Source organism: Staurois parvus, unplaced genomic scaffold (assembly GCF_062004578.1).
Source record: "Staurois parvus isolate SC_StPar_1 unplaced genomic scaffold, SC_StPar_1.0 ptg001900l, whole genome shotgun sequence".
NCBI lineage: Eukaryota > Metazoa > Chordata > Amphibia > Anura > Ranidae > Staurois > Staurois parvus.
In genome coordinates, this window is record NW_028319696.1 from 33,884 (window position 1) to 56,603 (window position 22,720).

The 22,720-nt window shown below is 49.0% G+C and overlaps 1 protein-coding gene across 1 annotated transcript; it reads right to left on the minus strand.

Annotated features, from left to right (window-relative positions):
* Positions 1-1,861: 1,861 nt before the first annotated feature.
* Positions 1,862-21,040, minus strand: LOC149433852 (NEDD4-like E3 ubiquitin-protein ligase WWP2; the record flags this gene model as incomplete). Its single annotated transcript, XM_089664363.1, has 5 exons — positions 1,862-7,054; positions 10,595-10,667; positions 13,070-13,166; positions 17,883-17,987; positions 20,920-21,040. Coding segments are annotated over 5 exons (496 nt in total), but the record flags the coding sequence as incomplete, so codon positions are not given.
* Between the last annotated feature and the right edge of the window lie 1,680 nt (positions 21,041-22,720).

Here is a 22,720-nt window from a genome sequence, read left to right on the forward strand (position 1 = left end):
CGGACTGAAAGGGGGGGGAAATCGACCCCACTAACAGAGCGAAAATCGGCCGATTATTCTTAGGTCCGATTTTCGTATTAAAAATCGGTTGAATTTTGACCCGTGTATGGATGAATAAATGTCATCCAGAGTTTATCGTTCTTCTCTTTTTGGTTTGAAGGTAAGGGGGGGGGGGGGTTCAACTCACTAGTGCAACTTCAGTCGCAAAGAATCGCATTGTTTTCAATGGTGTCCGTCCTAATCAATGCGACTGATAACGGTGCAAGGGGGGGGGGGGGGAAGTGTCCGGACTGGAAGGGGGGGGGAAAGTGTCTCGGCTGGAGGCTGGAAGGGGGGGGGGGGGAAGTGTCTGAACTGGAAGGGGATAAGTGTTTGGGCTGGAAGGGGGGGAAAGCGTCCGGACTGGAAGGGGGCGAAAGCGTCCGGACTGGAAGGGGGCGAAAGCGTCCGGACTGGAAGGGGGCGAAAGCGTCCGGACTGGAAGGGGGCGAAAGCGTCCGGACTGGAAGGGGATAAGTGTTTGGGCTGGAAGGGGGGGAAAGCGTCCGGACTGGAAGGGGGGGAAAGCGTCCGGACTGGAAGGGGATAAGTGTTTGGGCTGGAAGGGGGGGAAAGCGTCCGGACTGGAAGGGGGCGAAAGCGTCCGGACTGGAAGGGGGCGAAAGCGTCCGGACTGGAAGGGGGCGAAAGCGTCCGGACTGGAAGGGGGGGAAAGCGTCCGGACTGGAAGGGGGGGAAAGCGTCCGGACTGGAAGGGGGGGAAAGCGTCCGGACTGGAAGGGGGGGAAAGTGTCCGGACTGGAAGGGGGGGAAAGTGTCCGGACTGGAAGGGGATAAGTGTTTGGGCTGGAAGGGGGGGAAAGCGTCCGGACTGGAAGGGGGGGAAAGCGTCCGGACTGGAAGGGGGCGAAAGCGTCCGGACTGGAAGGGGGGAAACCGTCCGGACTGGAAGGGGGGGTGGAAGTGTCCGGACTGGAAGGGGATAAGTGTTTGGGCTGGAAGGGGGGGAAAGTGTCCGGACTGGAAGGGGGGGAAAGTGTCCGGACTGGAAGGGGGGGAAAGTGTCCGGACTGGAAGGGGGGGAAAGTGTCCGGACTGGAAGGGGGGGAAAGTGTCCGGACTGGAAGGGGGGGAAAGTGTCCGGACTGGAAGGGGGCGAAAGTGTCCGGACTGGAAGGGGGCGAAAGTGTCCGGACTGGAAGGGGGGAAAGCGTCCGGACTGGAAGGGGGGGTGGAAGTGTCCGGACTGGAAGGGGATAAGTGTTTGGGCTGGAAGGGGGGGAAAGCGTCCGGACTGGAAGGGGGCGAAAGCGTCCGGACTGGAAGGGGGCGAAAGCGTCCGGACTGGAAGGGGGCGAAAGCGTCCGGACTGGAAGGGGGCGAAAGCGTCCGGACTGGAAGGGGGGGAAAGCGTCCGGACTGGAAGGGGGCGAAAGCGTCCGGACTGGAAGGGGGCGAAAGCGTCCGGACTGGAAGGGGGCGAAAGCGTCCGGACTGGAAGGGGGCGAAAGCGTCCGGACTGGAAGGGGGCGAAAGCGTCCGGGCTGGAAGGGGGCGAAAGCGTCCGGGCTGGAAGGGGGCGAAAGCGTCCGGGCTGGAAGGGGGCGAAAGCGTCCGGGCTGGAAGGGGGCGAAAGCGTCCGGGCTGGAAGGGGGCGAAAGCGTCCGGGCTGGAAGGGGGCGAAAGCGTCCGGGCTGGAAGGGGGGGAAAGCGTCCGGGCTGGAAGGGGGGGAAAGCGTCCGGGCTGGAAGGGGGGGAAAGCGTCCGGGCTGGAAGGGGGGGAAAGCGTCCGGGCTGGAAGGGGGGGAAAGCGTCCGGACTGGAAGGGGGGGGAAAGCGTCCGGACTAGAAGGCGTCCGGATTGGAAGGGGGGGAAAGCGTCCGGAATGGAAGGGGGGGAAAGCGTCCGGAATGGAAGGGGGGGAAAGCGTCCGGACTGGAAGGGGGGGAAAGCGTCCGGACTGGAAGGGGGGGAAGCGTCCGGACTGGAAGGGGGTGAAAGTGTCCGGACTGGAAGGGGGGGGGGGGGGGGGAAGCGTCCGGATTGGAAGGGGGGGGAAAGCGTCCGAATTGGAAGGGGGGGGGGGGGGGAAGTGTCCGGACTGGAAGGGGGTAAATAAATGTTGATTTAATGGTTTTACACTCTTTCTTCACGTTTCCTACTACGACTTTTGAATCTTATCTTTGTGGGGGGGGACGGGGGGACACCGCGTGACTGAGGGACAGGTAAGTATCCATTTTTTAAAAGTCAGCAGGTAGAGTTTTTGTAGCTGCTGATTTTAATTTTAGTTTTTATTTCCACTTTACAATGACTTTTGACCTTACATTAACAAGGCGAATATGCGATATCACTGAATGGGATTACATTTTATATAGATTTGGGGTTTATAGTTTTACATACCATGGGGTAGTTGGGGTAGTTGCCTGAACTGGTTATCCTCGGGCAGAATGAGCGATGATCTCCTGTCCATGGGTGGGGCCTCTCTGATGACGGAACAATCAACAGGGATGATTATTAAAAAAACAAAAAAACACCCAAAACTCTTTTGATTCCGCTCAAAGATAACAGCACTAGCAGCATGGACCTGGGTGACACGTCCAACCACCACCCCCCCCTGCACTTAGACCTGCGCTCTCCCTCCTCCCTCATGGACCAAATTCAACTGTGCAGATTAAGGCCTCATTCATACAGCGTGTACCAACCGCACGCCCGTGAAGGGGAATCACAGGTGTTCTATACATCCCATTACACTGATGTCATCCGTGTGGGTGCTGGTGCATGTCCCTCAATGCAAGTTGTGCGAATTCCAAAGTTTACATTCACCCACATGGATGTAAAATTGGGATCAGTGGCTGTATCCGTGCAGCTGCTCTGTCTCAATTGACATGAATGGAACTGCTTGCATGGGGATGCACGGAACACCTATGCATCCAAGTGCGGGCAAACATGGGTTGGCTTTAGTATAGTATGAAAGGGATAACAGGCGCATGGTGTGGCAGTCCATGTATGTTTGATGAGTTCCAAATGGGCAGGGGCCTCGTCCTGCACACTCACAGAAACGCGTCGCATTTTGATGACGTCAGATGCCACATGTGCTGATCCCGGACATCTTGGAGACTCTGCCAGGCTCCACCATCCATGCTGCATATGCACAGCACCATCTGCTGGCAGACACCTTGGAGACTCCACCAGGCTTACCATCCGTGCTGCACATGCACAGCACCATCTTCTGGCAGACACCTTGGAGACTCCACCAGGCTTACCATCCATGCTGCACATGCACAGCACCATCTGCTGGCAGACACCTTGGAGATTCCACCAGGCTTACCATCCGTGCTGCATATGCACAGCACCATCTTCTGGCAGACACCTTGGAGACTCCACCAGGCTTACCATCCATGCTGCACATGCACAGCACCATCTGCTGGCAGACACCTTGGAGATTCCACCAGGCTTACCATCCATGCTGCACATGCACAGCACCATCTGCTGGCAGACACCTTGGAGACTCCACCAGGCCTACCATCCATGCTGCACATGCACAGCACCATCTGCTGGAAGACACCTTGGAGACTCCACCAGGCTTACCATCCATGCTGCACATGCACAGCACCATCTGCTGGCAGACACCTTGGGGATTCCACCAGGCTTACCATCCATGCTGCACATGCACAGCACCACCTGCTGGCAGACACCTTGGGGATTCCACCAGGCTTACCATCCATGCTGCACATGCACAGCACCACCTGCTGGCAGACACCTTGGAGACTCCACCAGGCTTACCATCCATGCTGCACATGCACAGCACCATCTGCTGGCAGACACCTTGGGGATTCCACCAGGCTTACCATCCATGCTGCACATGCACAGCACCACCTGCTGGCAGACACCTTGGGGATTCCACCAGGCTTACCATCCATGTTGCACATGCACAGCACCACCTGCTGATGGACTCAATCGATCTCCTCTCTGGATCAGACACACAACATCTGGCTACAGACGGCTCACCACCTTACCCATGAGCCTGTTTTTAAATTCTAAGATGTAAGTTACTACTTATCTTTCTATGTAATACCTTCACAGTACACACTTAGAGGCTCTGTGTTTCTTTGTTTCCCTTCTTTAGTATAGTATGCTCTGTGTGAATGAGGCCTTAATGGAGCGCTAAGGAACTATGTGATCCAAACAGGCCCGCCATATGCCACCACCCTCTACAGCCGGCCATAGATAGATCGCATCTTGTCTGGTTCAGCAGGGACCGGACAAGATCGATCCATCTCTTAGATTGTAAGCTCCCAGGATCAGGACCTCCTGTCTCTCTTCTATTGAACTGTCTTCTTGCTGTATTGTCTCCCGTTATATTGTAAAGCGCTGAGCAAACTGTTGGCGCCATAAATCCTGTATAATAATAATAATAATAATCTATGGACAGGCTGACTATACCCAAGATCGACTTGCTTACAATCAACCTTTCAGATTCTTTAGATGCGACGAATGCCAGCGGCTATACCCGCTAGCAGTAATCATTGTGTCCTGCTGGTCGGGAACGGCAGAACACAATACCACTGAAGGAGGGATTCCTCTATCAACAATGACCGCATTGATGGGAGGACTTGAGAAATTTTCTTCCATCTGTGGTGGAAGGAAAGATCAAATCATCTACTGCCTTATACTAAACAGTTTGTAAATTTGGCTGATCTGATAGATTAAAATCTGATTGTGTGTGGCCAGCTTCAGAATGCAGTGCAAAAAAATCTGTTTAAAAAAAAAAAAAAAAAAAAAAACATTAAAAAAATCTGTTAAAAAAAAAAAAAATCAGATAAAGCCATAAATATCCTATAAGCAGTTACACTCCATCACTCCACTCATAATTAGATTTTTCATCTTTTGGCGATCATATCGTAGGCTGACCCAAAACGTGATAGAAATAGGCATTGTTGACAGTACTGAGAAGCAGATTTCCCTTTGTACCAGTGAGATCAATATTGCCTACAGGGTTACAGTTTTTGGATCGCCTGGCACAATGGCTGCCTATATGAAGGTTATAGGTCACGGTAAAATAACTACTCCGCCCCAAACCTGGCTACTAGAGTTTGTGTGGCGTTGAGGAAGCATTCAGTCCCCTGCCTTGTCTTCACTGCGATCCAAAACTGTGCCGGATCTTTCCTCCTCAAACAGGCCATGAGTTTGGGTGAAAGCGGAGTTCCTGTTGTCACCGGTCGCAGTCTGTATACCTACTATAGACAGCGGCGGACTGACCATTTGGAAACTCGGGCACTGCCCAAGGTCAGTAGGGGGCCCCATGAGATGCCCCTGGTACCTTTTTCATAGGCTTTTTTGAGTTTGGGCAAGGACACAGGGGCCCCATGATCCCCTATTGCCCGGGGGGCCCCACGAGTTGTCAGTCCGCCCCGGACTATCGAGTACGAGGTATAGAAATACTCTATTGGGAACCCTCTAGTGGATTCTCCCCACGAGTCTATGGAAATTGCATAACCTGAGGGCAATAGTGACTCCGCATTAAAAATGAATCCGCGAAGCCTAACCAGGAGGATCAACTCTTTTTAAATTCATCAACAACAGAGGGATATGTATTTGGGTGGAGTTGCCCTTAAGACTTCAGATGCATAGCAAACCCCTTAAAGCTGAATTCCAGGAATTCAGCTCCTACGCATAAAGTGAAGGCATACTATCAGTGAAATCCAAGGAGCTGCATGACACCTCCTGGGCTTTCAAGGAGCTGCATGACACCTCCTGGGCTTCCAAGGAGCTGCATGACACCTCCTGGGCTTCCAAGGAGCTGCATGACACCTCCTGGGCTTCCAAGGAGCTGCATGACACCTCCTGGGCTTAGCTCTATTATTTATAACTGACAGCTTTATAGTACCAGAGAGACACTAATCCTTCTGCATCTTCAACGAGAGAGTCGCTGCAGCTGCTATGCCCACCCCTTCCTCCAGCGCAGTCACAGAAGCCTTGATTATGTATTATTATTATTATACAGGATTTATATGGCGCCAACAGTTTGCGCAGCGCTTTACAATATAAAGGGGGCGGTAAAATTACAATACATTTCAGTACAGAGGGAACAGGAGGGCCCGGCTCGTGGAGCTTACAATCTAAAGGGAGGGGATACAAAAGGTGATAGCTGCGGGGGATGATCTGGTGGAGGTGATTCAAGTACAGTTCTTAGGTGGGGGTGGGGTAGGCTTCCATGAAAAAGTGAGTTTTCAAAGATCGCCTAAAGGCAGATAGGGTGGGGGCTGACCGGACATGTTGTGGTAGGGTGTTCCAGAGGATGGGAGAGGTTCTGGAGAAGTCCTGGTGGCGAGCGTGGGAGGAGGTGATGTGGGAGCTAGAGAGGAGGAAATCATGGGAGGAGCGGAATGGCCGATTTGGGCGGTATTTGTGGATGAGGTTGGTGATGTAGCTCGGGGCAGTGTTGTGGATGGCTTTGTAAGCTATGGTTAGTATTTTGAATTTTATACGTTGATCACATTTGCAAAATGCAAAGGCTTCTGTGAATGGGCTGCAGAGAGAAGGGGCGGGAATAGCCGCTCTGGGCGTTTCCCTCCTCTCAGACTGGAGTGTTTCTCTGGCAGAGCAATAAACCAGTCAAATGTAAATAATAAAGATGTCATGCAGCTCCTTGGACTAAACTCATAGCGCGCCTTCAGTTTTTACAAAGTGGCTGAATTCCTGGAATATAGCTTTAAGACACGCCTAACAAAAAAAAAAAAAAATGTAAATGGCGATGGACCAACGCATCCGACTGAGGATCATAGAGGCGCAGGGGGCGTGGACAACGCTCTTGGGCGTATCAATCTCACGGCTGCAACCTCTAGCCATGGAACAGCCGTATTTTGCATCCACACTAGGCCTTGTGATCTGATAGAAGGAACCTGGTGCCAGGGAAGAAGCCGTCTCCTCCCTCGTCTGCCACCTCAGAGCTGTTATTCTTGGCCAAACCCTTCCGTTTCCTCAATGGCAAAAAGGAGCTTTTCTTTCAGCTGTTCGTAGCTTTTGTAAGGAGGCAGGTCCAGTCTGTTGAAGCTGAAAGCAGAAGACGACAGAAAATAAAACCCTGTGAGATTTATCCTTTTTACCCAAGTCTGGCTTCAATAAGGCCTGTTTCACACGGGCTTCATCCAGTGTGAACAGAAAGCTCAGACAAAGCATTTGCAGAGCGTTCAGAAAGCTTTGTTGAAGTTTTTACAGTACCATTCAGCTCCAGTTTCTAAATGCTGAACACAGATCCTAATAGGAATGCTGACTGCCACTTTAGGCAAGCTGCTAGCAGGCTTCAGCACTTCTTGAAGCTTGTTGAAAGCCTGCTAGCAGCATGCTTAAAGTGGCAATCAGCACTCCTATTAGGATCTGTGTTCAGCATTTAGAAACTGGAGTTGAACGGTACTTTAAATGCTTCAACAAAACTTTCTGTTCACACTGCTCTTATACAAGCTGAAGCCTGTCTGAAAAAGGCCTAAGAGCAGTGTGAACAGCAAGCTTTTATCAAACTTTTAGCAAGCTTCAAGCAGCTTTCTCTAATTAGGGCCTGTTTCACACAGGCTTCAGCTTGTATAAGAGCAGTATGAACAAGATTTGTTAAAGCGTTTAAAAGTACCATTCAACTTTAGTTTCTAAAAAATGAACACAGATCCTAATGAGAGTGCCGATTGCCACTTTAAGCAAGCTGCTAGCAGGCTTCAGCACTTCTTGAAAGCCTGCTAGCAGCATGCTTAAAGTGGCAATCAGCACTCCTATTAGGATCTGTGTTCAACATTTACAAACTGGAGTTGAACGCTACTTTAAATGCTTCAACAAAACTTGCTGTTCACACAGCTCTTATACAAGCTGAAGCCTGTGTGAAAAAGGCCTAAGAGCAGTGTGAACAGCAAACTTTTATCAAGCTTTTGGCAAGCTTCAAGCAGCTTCCTCTAATTAGGGCCTGTTTCACACAGGCTTCAGCTTGTACAAGAGCAGTGTGAACAGCACGCTTTGTTAAAACATTTAAAGTACCGTTCAACTTTAGTTTCTAAATAATTAGCACAGATCCTAATGAGAGTGCGGATTGCCACTTTAACCCCTTGGCGCCGGCACCTCCCGGCCCTTTAAGAGTTTCAGAAGCCGGGAGGTGGGGTTTTAGGTTCATGTGACCGCCGTGATTCTGCGTCACATGATCGGGAATGGTCCCGATCGAAAGAGGAGATCTGGACCTTTCCTGAGTACCGGACATGTGTGCTGGGAGTGCGCAGGGCGAGCGCTCTCAGCGCGTATGTTTTTCTTAATTGCACGCAAATGTGCGGCCGCTCGGCGTCAATGCTCAGACGCTGGGAGGACGCACATTTGCGTGCGGCAGGCGCCACAAGGTTACGCAAGCTGCTAGCAGGCTTTTAACAAGCTTCAAGAAGTTCTGAAGCCTGCTAACAGCTTCTTTAAAGTGGCAATCGGTCCTTTTCGTCTTGTCCACTGGGGGGTCTTGGTCACAGAACCTGTGACCAAGCCCCGGTGGGCGGGCGAAACACATCAGAGGGCGTGGCCAGTATGGCGGCTGAGGCCAATCCACTACATTGAACTCCTGGGGTCGGTTGAGCAGCGTCCATCCCTTCACTTGTATTGACCGACATTGGAATCGCTTGGACTCCTCCTGCTTCCCCTCTTCTCACTTGCCGGTGGGCTGATCCTTTTCCTTCCATCCATAGCTTGGAGTGGCGCCATGAGGTATACATCTCACTATGTACAGAGGATTGCCAACACACTGCTAGAGAAGGTCAGAGACTAGTTGACATGCTGAAGGTACAGTTGTGTCCAAAATTATTCAACCCCCACTGAAATTGAGTGTTTTGGCCAGTTTGACATTGCTTTTGATCATTCAGTCATCTTGCTTACATTTACATTAAAGAGGCACTTGTAGGTCAGACAAATATAACATAACAGTTATAATGAAATAACCACAAATGTCTTTTCTGTGCTCACAGCATTATCAGTTTTATTCAACCCCCAAGTGACATTCAATCTTAGTACTTAGTACAGCATCCTTTTACAGTTATAACAGCTTTTAAACGTGAAGCATAGCTTGACACAAGTGTCTTGCAGCGATCTACGGGTATCTTCGCCCATTCTTCATGGGCAAAGGCCTCCAGTTCAGTCACATTTCTTAGGCTTGCGCACTGCAACTGCTTTCTTTAAGTCCCACCAGAGGTTCTCAATCGGATTTAAGTCTGGTGACTGCGATGGCCACTCCAAAATGTTCCAGCCTTTCCTCTGCAACCATGCTCTAGTGGACTTGGAGGTATGCTTGGGATCATTGTCCTGTTGAAAGGTCCAACGTCTCCCAAGCCTCAGGTGTGTGACGGACTGCATCACGTTTCCATCCAATATCTCCTGGTACTGAAGAGAATTCATGGTACCTTGCACACGCTGAAGCTTCCCTGTACCTGCAGAAGCAAAACAGCCCCAAAGCATGATTGACCCTCCACCATGCTTCACAGTAGGCAAGGTGTTCTTTTCATCATAGGCCTTGTTCTTCCTCCTCCAAACATAGCGTTGATCCATGGGCCCAAACAGTTCTAATTTTGTTTCATCAGTCCACAGAACACTATCCCACAACTTTTGTGGTTTGTCCACATGGCTTTTGGCATACTGCAGTCGACTCTTCTTATTCTTTGGAGACAGCAAGGGGGTACGCCTGGGAGTTCTGGCACGGAGGCCTTCATTACGCAGTGTGCGTCTTATTGTCTGGGCTGAAACTTCTGTACCCACATCTGACAAATCTTTTCTCAGTTCCTCAGCAGTCACACGGGGACTTCTCTCCACTCTACGCTTCAGGTAGCGCACAGCAGTCGAAGTCAGCATCTTCTTTCTGCCACGACCAGGTAGCGTTTCAACAGTGCCCTTTGCCTTGAATTTGCGAATGATGCTTCCTAAGGTGTCTCTTGGTATGTTTAACATCTTTGCAATCTTCTTATAGCCATTGCCCTTCCTGTGAAGAGAAATCACCTCTTCTCTTGTCTTCCTGGACCATTCTCTTGCCTTCACCATGTTTGTAACCACACCAGTAAATGTCTAGAAGGAGCTGAGTATCACAGTCATTTTAAAGCTGCCTAATTGGTGCTTATTATGCTTGATTGCTGCTCGGTGACATCCACAGGTGTTTTCAATACCTGATGGAAAGCACCTGTATGAACCTCTGTTCTTCAGAGTGGTAGTCTTTAAGGGGTTGAATAATTGTGGCAATGAAGAAACCACATAAGAACCATTTACTACTGTATTACATAAACAATTGATGTCATTTTAGTTGCATTTGGGTAGTTACAACGTCCTTGTAGGATTTGATTCTGAATACAATTCCAAATGTACACTATAGTCCCTAAACCCCTTTACAGCATTGGGGGTTGAATAATTTTGGACACAACTGTATATTTGTATGTTGGTAATATGCATTAGATTGGTAGAGATGTAGATATATTACATGATGCTACTATAGATTACTGACAATACAGCCCTTTTACAAATCGCAGTCGCCTGAGGATCGCATCACAAGTACAAAAATGCCGCATGTTGGGCACCAGAGCCCTAGGCTAGGGGTCTTACCAGGTGTGACTCCGGGGCAGCCAAGTGTCTTTGCCAACTTTATCAATGCAAAACTTCTGGTGTCCATTACTTCCTGCAAGACACAAGCAGAAAAGTCAGAGCGGTACCAGCAGCAAGGGGGAAGAAGCCGACAAAGGGTACGATGTTACATACATAGGACAATGAATAAAAATGAACACTGCTATACAGGTTATTGCTTCATGGAAAAATCCTTCCAATTAAATGAAATGCTGTGATAAAAAATAAAACATTCAGTGCCCGTGTGGTCCCCAATAAAACGAATGCAGGGGGTAGAGGAAGACTGAAGGAAAGACAAGCATTCTTTTATGCTTGTCTGTTCCCTAAACATCAATCCCTGCCAGTGGCTTAAAGGATCAGTCCACTTTTAAAAAAAATAATAAATGCACTTTTTTTTGCAGGTAAAAAAAAACATTTACTTTTTTTTGTGTGTGTGCGCGTGCGTGTGCGTGTGTGTGTGTAAGAGCCTGGAAAGCATTGCACCTGCGATCAGCAGATTGCAGGTGCCATGCAGGACTCCTACAGACTGTCAGTGTGAGCTGTCTGCCCAGGCAGTTTCACAGTCAGGAAGAATCAATGAACTACCCTGAGAGCTCAACAGCGCCATGGTAGATCATTAGAACTACCGTATTTTTCGCTCCATAAGACGCACTTTTCCCCCCAAAAAAAATAGGGGAAAATATCTGTGCATCTTATGGAGCGAATATGGAGCAGCCGGCCCGGCATTCCCCCAGTGTTAGAATACCGAGCAAGACGCTCGGCTCTTCTCTGCAGACCTCAAGCGGTCCTACCTGTTCCTACCATGTCCGCAGTCTCTGGTCATCTCCTGTACTATCTCCGCAGTCTCTGGTCATCCCCTGTACTATGTCCGCAGTCTCTGGTCATCTCCTGTACTGTGTCCGCAGTCTCTGGTCATCCCCTGTACTATGTCCGCAGTCTCTGGTCATCTCCTGTACTATGTCCGCAGTCTCTGGTCATCCCCTGTACTATGTCCGCAGTCTCTGGTCATCTCCTGTACTATGTCTGCAGTCTCTGGTCATCTCCTGTACTATGTCCGCAGTCTTTGGTCATCTCCTGTACTGTGTCTGCAGTCTCTTGTCACCTCCTGTAGTATGTCCGCAGTCTCTGGTCATCTCCTGTACTATGTCTGCAGTCTCTGGTCATCTCCTGTACTGTGTCCGCAGTCTTTGGTCATCTCCTGTACTGTGTCTGCAGTCTCTTGTCACCTCCTGTAGTATGTCCGCAGTCTCTGGTCATCTCCTGTACTATGTCCGCAGTCTCTGGTCATCCCCTGTACTATGTCCGCAGTCTCTGGTCATCTCCTGTACTATGTCTGCAGTCTCTGGTCATCTCCTGTACTATGTCCGCAGTCTTTGGTCATCTCCTGTACTGTGTCTGCAGTCTCTGGTCATCTCCTGTACTGTGTCCGCAGTCTCTGGTCATCTCCTGTACTGTGTCTGCAGTCTCTGGTCATCCCCTGTACTGTGTCCACAGTCTCTGGTCATCTCCTGTCCTATGTCCGCAGTCTCTGGTCATCTCCTGTACTGTGTCCGCAGTCTCTGGTCATCTCCTGTACTGTGTCCGCAGTCTCTGGTCATCTCCTGTACTGTCCGCAGTCTCTGGTCATCCCCTGTACTATGTCTGCAGTCTCTGGTCATCTCCTGTACTGTGTCTGCAGTCTCTGGTCATCTCTTGTACTGTGTCTGCAGTCTCTGGTCATCTCCTGTACTATGTCCGCAGTCTCTGGTCATCTCCTGTACTATGTCCGCAGTCTCTGGTCATCTCCCGTACTGTGTCCGCAGTCTCTGGTCATCTCTTGTACTATGTCTGCAGTCTCTGGTCACCTCCTGTACAGTAACATATTACATCCTGAATATGGGTATAACATGCAAAATGGTACAGAAGGTGAACATAACCTTTAAGAGCATGACATCCACAGAGTTCCCAGGAATGTAACTGTATGCAAAGATCCCCCTGTCTGCAGCTTCATCAGAAAGGAGATGAAAATCCAAGCTGGAGGGATGTCTAATGACATCAGTACAGCTTTAATGTGGTTGTAGAGGCTGAAGATTTTTTATCTTCATGCATTCAATGCATGAAGGTAAAAAAAACCCAAAAAAGTCTGTGTGCAGATACATGGTACAGCAACACAGGAAACACCACAAGTGCTGATATTTTTATTGCTATCACAGCAACAACAAATGTGCTTTCTAATGTGGCAGAACAGAAAGTGGCCGCTGAAAATACATAAAGGCACCGAAGGCTATAAAAGACATTGAAAAAAAAACAAAAAACCTGTTGCCGTATGTTTTGGCTGCCTTTATGCTCTAGAACGTCTTGTTACTGTCATTGTGAAGCTTCGCAATTTGAAATAAAGGGAACTTTTGAACAAAAAAATAAATAAATAAATAAAACCACACACAAAAAAACAAAGACCAAAAAAACTTGCACTCTAACCTATGAGCTCTGAGAATCCGCCCACGGGAAGGCGGCAGGTTCCCGTCACAAACTGCAGCAATCTGATCCGCTTCTCGTTGTCCATTTCTTTCACCACCTGCAAAGAGACACATGAGCCTGAGAGCCGAATACGGCACGGTCATGTCACATAATCAACTACAGTCCATTGTTTCATTTTTCCAGTCTCCTCTCCTCTGGGAAGTCTTTCCATAAAATTTTGGAGTGTGTCTGGGGGGGATTCGGGTCCATCCAAGCACAGTGGCTAAAAGGTTAGCACTTCCGCATGGCAGTACTAGGGTTGTTGGTTCAAATCCAAACCACCTGCCTGGAGTTTGCATGTTCTCCCTGTGCTTGCGTGGGTTTCCTCCGGGTACTCCGGTTTCCTTCCACACTCAAAAGATATGCTGGTAGGTGAATTGACTCCTGTCTAAATTGTCCCTAGTATGTGTATGTATGAATGTGAGTTAGGGACCTTAGATTGTACACCCCTTGAGGGTTAGGGCCCTTAGATTGTACTCCCCTTGAGGGTTAGGGACCTTAGATTGTACTCCCCTTGAGGGTTAGGGACCTTAGATTGTACACCCCTTGAGGGTTAGGGACCTTAGATTGTACACCCCTTGAGGGTTAGGGACCTTAGATTGTACACCCCTTGAGGGTTAGGGACCTTAGATTGTACACCCCTTGAGGGTTAGGGACCTTAGATTGTACACCCCTTGAGGGTTAGGGACCTTAGATTGTACACCCCTTGAGGGTTAGGGACCTTAGATTGTACACCCCTTGAGGGTTAGGGACCTTAGATTGTACACCCCTTGAGGGTTAGGGACCTTAGATTGTACGCCCCTTGAGGGTTAGGGACCTTAGATTGTACGCCCCTTGAGGGTTAGGGACCTTAGATTGTACACCCCTTGAGGGTTAGGGACCTTAGATTGTACGCCCCTTGAGGGTTAGGGACCTTAGATTGTACGCCCCTTTAGGGTTAGGGACTGATGTGAATGTACAATATATATGTAAAGTGCTGCGGAAATGGACGGCGCTATATAAGTACCTGAAATAAATAAATAACAAAATGAGCATTTATGAGGTCAGGTACTGAAGTTGGATGAGAAGATCTGGCTCACAATCTGCATTCCAATTCATCCCAAAAGGTGTTTATTAGGCTAGGTTCACACTGCTGAGTTACAATTTTGATCTGACTTCCAGTGCGATTATGAAGTGCTACTTGGATGTCACTTGGATGCAACTCTGACAAGGTTTGCACATCCTATGGGCCAAAAAAAAAAAAAAAACGCACTTGAATTGCACCAAAGTAGTACAGGAACCTTTCCCAAAATCGCTCTGTGCAGAGTCGCATTGATGTGAACAGGCACCATTCAAAACAATCCGATTTCCACCGTCATGCGATTCTTTGTAACTCAAGTCGCATCTGAAATTGAGCCAGGCCTGGGAGCGGAGATCAAGCTTCTGTGCAAACCTCCACACCAAACTTGTCAGTCTACGTATTTCTGGAGCTGGCTTGGTGCACAGGGGTTCAGTCATGCTGGGATAGGAAGGGGATTTCCTTCACAAGGAAAGAAGTGTACAACTGTCTAAAAGGTCTTTGTACGCTGCTCCATGAAAGCTCCATTCACACTGAGCTGAGTGTTTTTTCAAGCGTTTTTGCAGGCGTCTGAGCGTTTCTTTTTTAGCAGATTCGCAAATATTATTTATTTATTTCAGGTACGTATATAGCGCCGTCCATTTACGCTGAACTTTACATACGCTAGTGGCCAAAATTGTGGATACGCCTTCTGAATTTGTCAGTTTTGGTTGATATCTTTACTTACTCCCTTGTTTTTTGAACTGCCGACAAAGGAAGAAAAGAGTCCGAATGGGCCAAGGAACATCAAAATTGGACAACAGAAGACTGGAAAAAAATTATTTGGAGGGATGAAACACAAATTTCTATTTTCGGAAGTGTTGGATACGTGCGAAGAAGGTCAGGTGCAGAATGCCTTCCGGAGTCCATGACAGCAACGATGAAAGCCCCTCAAAGCGTCATGATATGGAGCCGCGTGCCTCGGTATGGTGTTGGACAAATGCAGGTTATTGATGGCATTATGAATGCAGAGCGATACATCAAAGAGGTCCAGGAACCAAAGTTGATCCCATCAACAAGCGACTTATCGGACAAAGGCACAGAATTTACTTTTCAACAGGATGGAGCTCTATGCCATGCAGCTCATAAATGGTTCAATGACAAGAAAATTCCTGGAAATAGCCCTGACTTGAATCCCATCAAAAATCTGTGGTCAAGATTGAAACGCATGGTTTCCAGCAAGAATCCAAGCAACAAGCGAGCCTCAAGGAGTCCTCGCTTGTTGCTTGGATTATTGTTCGAGACCATGGAATAATCAATTCCTGGCATCATATGGTAAATTTCCAGCCAAAATTGAACTTATTTAAAGATATTTTTGTTAAGGCATTAATTTACTATATTACATTTTACTTGTGCTATGACTTTTTTTTTTTTTTTATAGAGATTTTTATATAAAAAGTACTTTAAACTGCAAAAGTTTGTAAAAGTGTAAGGTGTATCCACAATTTTGGCCACTAGTGTATATATTGTACATTCCCATCAGTCCCTAACCCTTCAGGGGCGTACAATCTAAGGTCCCTAACTTACATTATTATTATTATACAGTATTTATAAAGCGCCGATAGTTCGCTCAGCGCTGTACATTACAGAGGGGGACAGAACATGTGACAGAACAATAACAATACAATGCAAAACATGAGGGGATTGAGGGCCCTGCTCCTTGGAGCTTACAATCTAGGAGGGAGGGGATGGTGGTACAGGAGGAGATAGCTGTGGGGGATGGAGTGGTAGGCAGAGTGGAGGAGATCGGCAAGTTAGCAGGGGGTGGGGTAGGCTTCCCTGAAGAGATGGGTTTTCAGGGTGCGCCTAAAGGAGAGGAGAGTAGGTGATAATCTGATGGGTTGGGGCAGGGAGTTCCAGAGGATGGGTGACACCCTGGAGAAGTCCTGGAGGTGGGCATGGGAGGAAGAGACCAGGGAACTAGAGAGAAGGAGGTCTTGTGAGGAGCGGAGTGTGCGTTTTGGGTGGTACTTGGATATTAGGTCAGTGATGTAGTTCGGGGCAGTATGGTGGACGGCTTTGTACGTCAGTGTTAGGATTTTGAATTTGATCCGTTGCGCAATCGGAAGCCAGTGGAGGGATTGGCAGAGGGGGGTGGAGGACACTGAGTGGAGGCCAGTGGAGGGATTGGCAGAGAGGGGTGGAGGACACTGAGTGGAGGCCAGTGGAGGGATTGGCAGAGAGGGGTGGCGGAGACGGAGCGGTTAGAAAGGTGGATGAGTCTGGCAGCCGTATTCAGGATGGACTGAAGCGGGGATAGCCTGTGGCGAGGCAGGCCAGTGAGGAGGGAGTTGCAGTAGTCGAGTCGTGATATGATGAGGGAGTGGATGAGCTGTTTAGTGGTCTCTGGGGTTAGGAACGTGCGGATTTTGGCGATGTTGCGGAGGTGGAGTCTGCATGTTGCGGAGGTGGAGTCTGCACCGAGGGGGTGAGGTGGGGGGTTGAGAGATAGATTTGTGTGTCGAAGGCATAGAGGTGGTAGTTGAAGCCGTGAGAGTGTATGAGTTGGCCAAGGGAGGAGGTGTAGATGGAGAAAAGAAGGGGCCCGAGGACAGAACCTTGAGGGACCCCAATAGAGAGGGGGAATGAGGGGGAGGTGGTAGCATTATAGGTAACGCTGAAAGAGCGTTGTGACAGGTAGGATGAGAACCAGGAGAGAGCAGAATCTCTGAGGCCGAGGGAGTGTAGTTTTTTGAGGAGGAGGGGGTGGTCGACTGTGTCGAAGACTGCGGAGAGGTCAAGGAGGTTACATTCATACATACACATACTAGGGCCAATTTAGACAGGAGCCAATTAACCTACCAGCATGTCTTTGGAGTGTGGGAGGAAACCTGAGTACCTGAAGGAAACCCACGCAGGCACAGGGAGAACATGCAAACTCCAGGCAGGTGGTGCCATGGCTGGGATTCAAACCAACGACCCGAATACTGCCAGGCAGAAGTGCTAACCACTTAGCCACTGTGCTGCCACAATGTAGTGTACACAATTACTACACAAGTCATTCTGTAATTGTAAGAATTCCCTTTCCTTTCCAATCTGCAGCCGCTGTAATTTTCTGTAAAATGCAATATGGGTACCACGAGGTGTTCTGTACACAGATGGGATTTGAACCAACGACCCCTAATGCTGCCAGGTAGAAGTGCCAACCATTTAGCCACTGTGCTGCCCCATATTATAACCCAATATTATAGGCGTTTTTGTTGTGGCCAATAGAAATAGTTGCTGTTTGAGCTGAAAACGCTTAAAAAAAAAAACACATGAAAAAAACAAAAACGAATTCCCACTGTTCAGGTGTTTTCCATTCAAGTCTATGGGGACAAAATGCTCAGATCTGCCTGAACAGCAGCGCAAGTACTCTTCTGAGTGACAGGCGTTTTGCTATAGGCGACCAAACGCTCATATGTGAACAAGGGCCATAGAAATGAATTGGATTTTGCTTGTTGAGTGTTTCTGAGTATCAGGCGTCAAGCTGAAAAATGCCCTAGTGTGAATGGAGCCTAACAGCCCCCCCTTGCTGGAAACATCTGGTGCTAAGTGGGCAGTGCTGCTGAAGCATTGGGTATTGGATTCAATTTCCGGCACAGATGGGCTTGCCCAAGCTCCAGTGATCCAGAATAGAATTCTAGCCAGATAGAAGTACCTGCCAGAACCACACCCACCTGCCAGAACCACACCCACCTGCCAGAACCACTGGACCTGCTTGCTGTTTTTTGTGTAGTGCCGATAGATTGTATTCTTTTGCCAGTCATTCATGTCGATCTCCTGCATACCACATAGCATGAGCTGAAAGACAATAAATACGTTTTACAGATCAGTAACCTTTCTTTGTAAACACAGAACTTAGCAGGAACACTGAGTCCCGGTTCACACTGATGCGGTGTGAGATTCGCAGCGATTCCTGTTTGTTTCCTGCACCGCACTCTATTCATACGTACCACTGCGGGTGTCAATGTTAACCACCTCCCGGCCACCCTACAGCAGAACTACTGCTACAGGGTGGCAGGGCTGCGCAAAATCACAAATATATACACACGCGTGATTTCGCATTTCCGGTTAGGGGGCGAGCGCTGCCCTACCCGCGCCGCCATTGGTGGCTACAGCTGTCGATGACCGGGCCCCAGCCAATCGCCGAGGAACACTGACAGGGGAGAGGTCTGTATGTAAACAACACAGATCTCTCCCCTGTCAGCTCCAGTATGCTGCTTTATATGGCTCTGCATAGCAGAGCCATACAAAGCAGCATGCTTACATAGTAAAACACACACACAGTAAAACAACACACAGTTAACCCTTTGATCGCCCCAGATGTTAACCCCTTCCTGCCCAGTACATTAGTACAGCATCAGTGCTTTTTATTATTAATTATTATTATACAGGATTTATATAGCGCCAACAATTTGCTCAGCGCTGTACGAACTGAAGGCAGACATTACAGTTACAATACAATTTGGTACAAGAGGAATCAGAGGGCCCGGCTCGTAAGAGCTTAAATTCTTTTATTAGCACTGATCACTGTTTTAGTGTCTCTGGAGATGTCAGTGTCAGTTAGTGTCAGAATGCCCGCCGCAGTCCTGCTATAAGTTGCTGATCGCTGCCTTTACTAGTATTGAAAAAAAAAAAAAAAATCCCAGTATCTATACCGCCATTTGTAGACGCTATAACTTTCACGTGAGCCAATTAATTTATACATATTGGGATTTTTTTTTTTTTAGCAAAGAAATGTAGCAGAATACATTTTGGCCTAAATTTATGACGAAATTTTATTTTTAAATTTTATTTATTTTTATAGCTAAAAGTAAAAAATATTGTTTTTGAAAATTCTTTTTTTTTTTTTTTGTTTGTAGTACAAAAAATTAAAAAAGCACAAGCGATCAAATACCACCAAAAGAAAGCTCTATTTGTGGGGAAAAAAGGATGTAAATTTACTTTGGGTGCAGCGTTGCATGACCGTGCAATTGTCAGTTAGAGTAACGCAGCGCCGTATCGTAAAAAATGGCCTGGTCAGGAAAGAAAGGGGGGCGGGGGGGAATACTCTGGAGGGCAAGGGGTTGAACAAGCTTTTGGAAAGAGATCCAGGTCACATGACCTATCAAAGTCATGTCACCAGCCTCTCCACCAATCATGAAAGTTTTCTCTGCGGCATTAAAGTGTTACTAAAGGATATATTATGTCTTATGTATGGTTTTGCACAGATAATGAGTATTGTGTAAAGTGTTGATGCACCATAATTGGATATATTAAGATTTTGACGATTTATTGATTTTTTGCACAAGGGAAGTATCACATTTTGGCTCACGAGTATTACCAATTGTATTTGTTTACTAAAGGCTGACATTTTTTTTTCAATGAAAATAACAAACATGGTATAGTCACCTGCTCTGCACAGAGTGGCCCCGACCATCCTCTTCTCAGGTCCCCCGCCAGCTATCTCGGCTTCTCCTCTTCTTCGTGTGTCCCCCATAGCAAGCTGTTTGCTTTGGGGACACACGCTGTGCGCACATACTCCAGACTTGTGTGTCTATGGAGCCGCGTACAGTGGGACTTAGCCACGCCCACCGACTTCCTCTTCAATATATTTGATTGACAGCAGCAAGAGCCAATGGCTCCTGCTGCTGATCAAGTCCCTGTGTGCAAAGAGAGAGTGGAGCCACGCACAGTGATGATCTTTTCTCCTTTCTCTTCCCCTTCACACAGGAAAGAGGGAGCGTGGACAAATAGAAAATGTTTTTTTTACCTTAAAATGTTACTAAACCCACAGCAGTAAAATCAGTCTGTATATCTAGTAAAGCGTGCTTGTTATACTCACTGTGGGACCTAAGGGGTTAATCCTCTGCATTCTGTAAAAAGGCTGTTTGATCCTGTCTTCTCTGATCCTCCCCTTCTTCCAGTGTCCCCCCTCTTATCTCCTGATACACACAATACCTTGTAAGCACTTGCTTAATGTAATGCTCCTCATACTAGCAATTGCAAACTAATTAAAGCGGAGTTCCACCTCAAACAAAAAAAAAAGTCAGCAGCTACAAAAACTGAAGCTGCTGACTTTTAAAATACAGCCACTTACCTGTCCCTCGGTCCCGCGGTGTCCTCACCACCGCTGGTTTCACTAGCCGTCTTCTCTCTCTGGCGCCGGCATCTTCAGTGTGGGCACCCGGCTGTGACAGCTTGCAGCTTCACAGCCGGGTGCCCACTGCGCATGCGCGAGAAGCGCTGCGCTTTGCGAATGGCCCCGTAGTCTTCTGGGACCTGTCGTGTCCCAGAAGAGTACGGGGAGGGAGGACAACTTCCAATCGCAGCGGAAGTGGGAGCGGGCACCTGTCAAATTTGGGAACCCGCTCCCCAAAGGTGCCAATCCTTAATGGGGAGCGGTGGACAAAGACTTAAAGTGGAACTTCCCCTTTTGGGTGGAGCTCCGCTTTAAGGAGAATTGTACTGCCACAAATATGGAAGCTACCATTGCCTGCCTTTCCTGAAAACGTTGGTTGCTTGGCATACTAATCCTACGGCTTCAACGCTTTCTGAGGAACAAACCTGGAACACACTTCACTCTGACTTTCCTGATGTTCATAGTTTCTCCAAATTAGAAAGTACTAAATCCAAAGACAATGCAGCATTTTCAGAGAGAGGTCAGCAATGGCTGCAGCAGTTTTCCTCTCAGCGCAGGTTTCAGTGTGTACACCATCAACTAAAGCTGACAACTGTCATCCAGCGAACCTACCTCCAGTTCCTTCTCATCAAAGTACCGCAGCCACTCCAGGGGGACGACTTCATTGAAGCCATCCAGAAACGCGTTAGTCTGCTCCTCCACCCCACGTGTGAATCTCCAGTCTGTAAGGAGTCTGTGATAGAAAGCTGAAAGTTACATCTCTGCTCATGACAACACTTGTAAATTACAGATATAGTGAATGCGGGGTCCAGGGAGACCAGATATAGTGAATGCGGGGTCCGGGGAGACCAGATATAGTGAATGCGGGGTCCGGGGAGACCAGATATAGTGAATGCAGGGTCCGGGGAGACCAGGTATAGCGAATGCAGGGTCCGGGGAGACCAGGTATAGCGAATGCGGGGTCCGGGGAGAGCAGATATAGCGAATGCGGGGTCCGGGGAGAGCAGATATAGCGAATGCGGGGTCCGGGGAGAGCAGATATAGCGAATGCGGGGTCCGGGGAGAGCAGATATACTGAATGCGGGGTCCGGGGAGAGCAGATATACTGAATGCGGGGTCCGGGGAGAGCAGATATAGTGAATGCGGGGTCCGGGGAGAGCAGATATAGTGAATGCGGGGTCCGGGGAGAGCAGATATAGTGAATGCGGGGTCCGGGGAGAGCAGATATAGTGAATGCGGGGTCCGGGGAGAGCAGATATACTAAATGCGGGGTCCGGGGAGAGCAGATATACTGAATGCGGGGTCCGGGGAGAGCGGATATACTGAATGCGGGGTCCGGGGAGAGCGGATATAGTGAATGCGGGGTCCGGGGAGAGCAGATATAGTGAATGCGGGGTCCGGGGAGAGCAGATATAGTGAATGCGGGGTCCGGGGAGAGCAGATATACTGAATGCGGGGTCCGGGGAGAGCAGATATACTGAATGCGGGGTCCGGGGAGAGCAGATATACTGAATGCGGGGTCCGGGGAGAGCGGATATACTGAATGCGGGGTCCGGGGAGAGCGGATATAGTGAATGCGGGGTCCGGGGAGAGCGGATATAGTGAATGCGGGGTCCGGGGAGAGCAGATATAGTGAATGCGGGGTCCGGGGAGAGCGGATATAGTGAATGCGGGGTCCGGGGAGAGCGGATATAGTGAATGCGGGGTCCGGGGAGAGAGGATATAGTGAATGCGGGGTCCGGGGAGAGAGGATATAGTGAATGCGGGGTCCGGGAGAGAGGATATAGTGAATGAGGGGTCCGGGGAGACCGGATATAGTTAATGCGGGGTCCGGGGAGAGCGGATATAGTGAATGCGGGGTCCGGGGAGAGCAGATATAGTGAATGCGGGGTCCGGGGAGAGCGGATATAGTGAATGCGGGGTCCGGGGAGAGCGGATATAGTGAATGCGGGGTCCGGGGAGAGCGGATATAGTGAATGCGGGGTCCGGGGAGAGCGGATATAGTGAATGCGGGGTCCGGGGAGAGCGGATATAGTGAATGCGGGGACCGGGGAGAGCGGATATAGTGAATGCCGGGTCCAGGGAGAGCGGATATAGTGAATGCCGGGTGCAGGGAGAGCAGATATAGTAAATGCAGGGACCGGGGAGAGCGGGATATAGTGAATGCCAGGTGCAGGGAGAGCGGATATAGTGAATGCGGGGTCCGGGGAGAGCGGATATAGTGAATGCGGGGTCCGGGGAGAGGCGGATATAGTGAATGCGGGGTCCGGGGAGAGCGGATATAGTGAATGCGGGGACCGGGAGAGCGGATATAGTGAATGCCGGGTCCAGGGAGAGCGGATATAGTGAATGCCGGGTGCAGGGAGAGCAGATATAGTAAATGCAGGGACCGGGGAGAGCGGATATAGTGAAT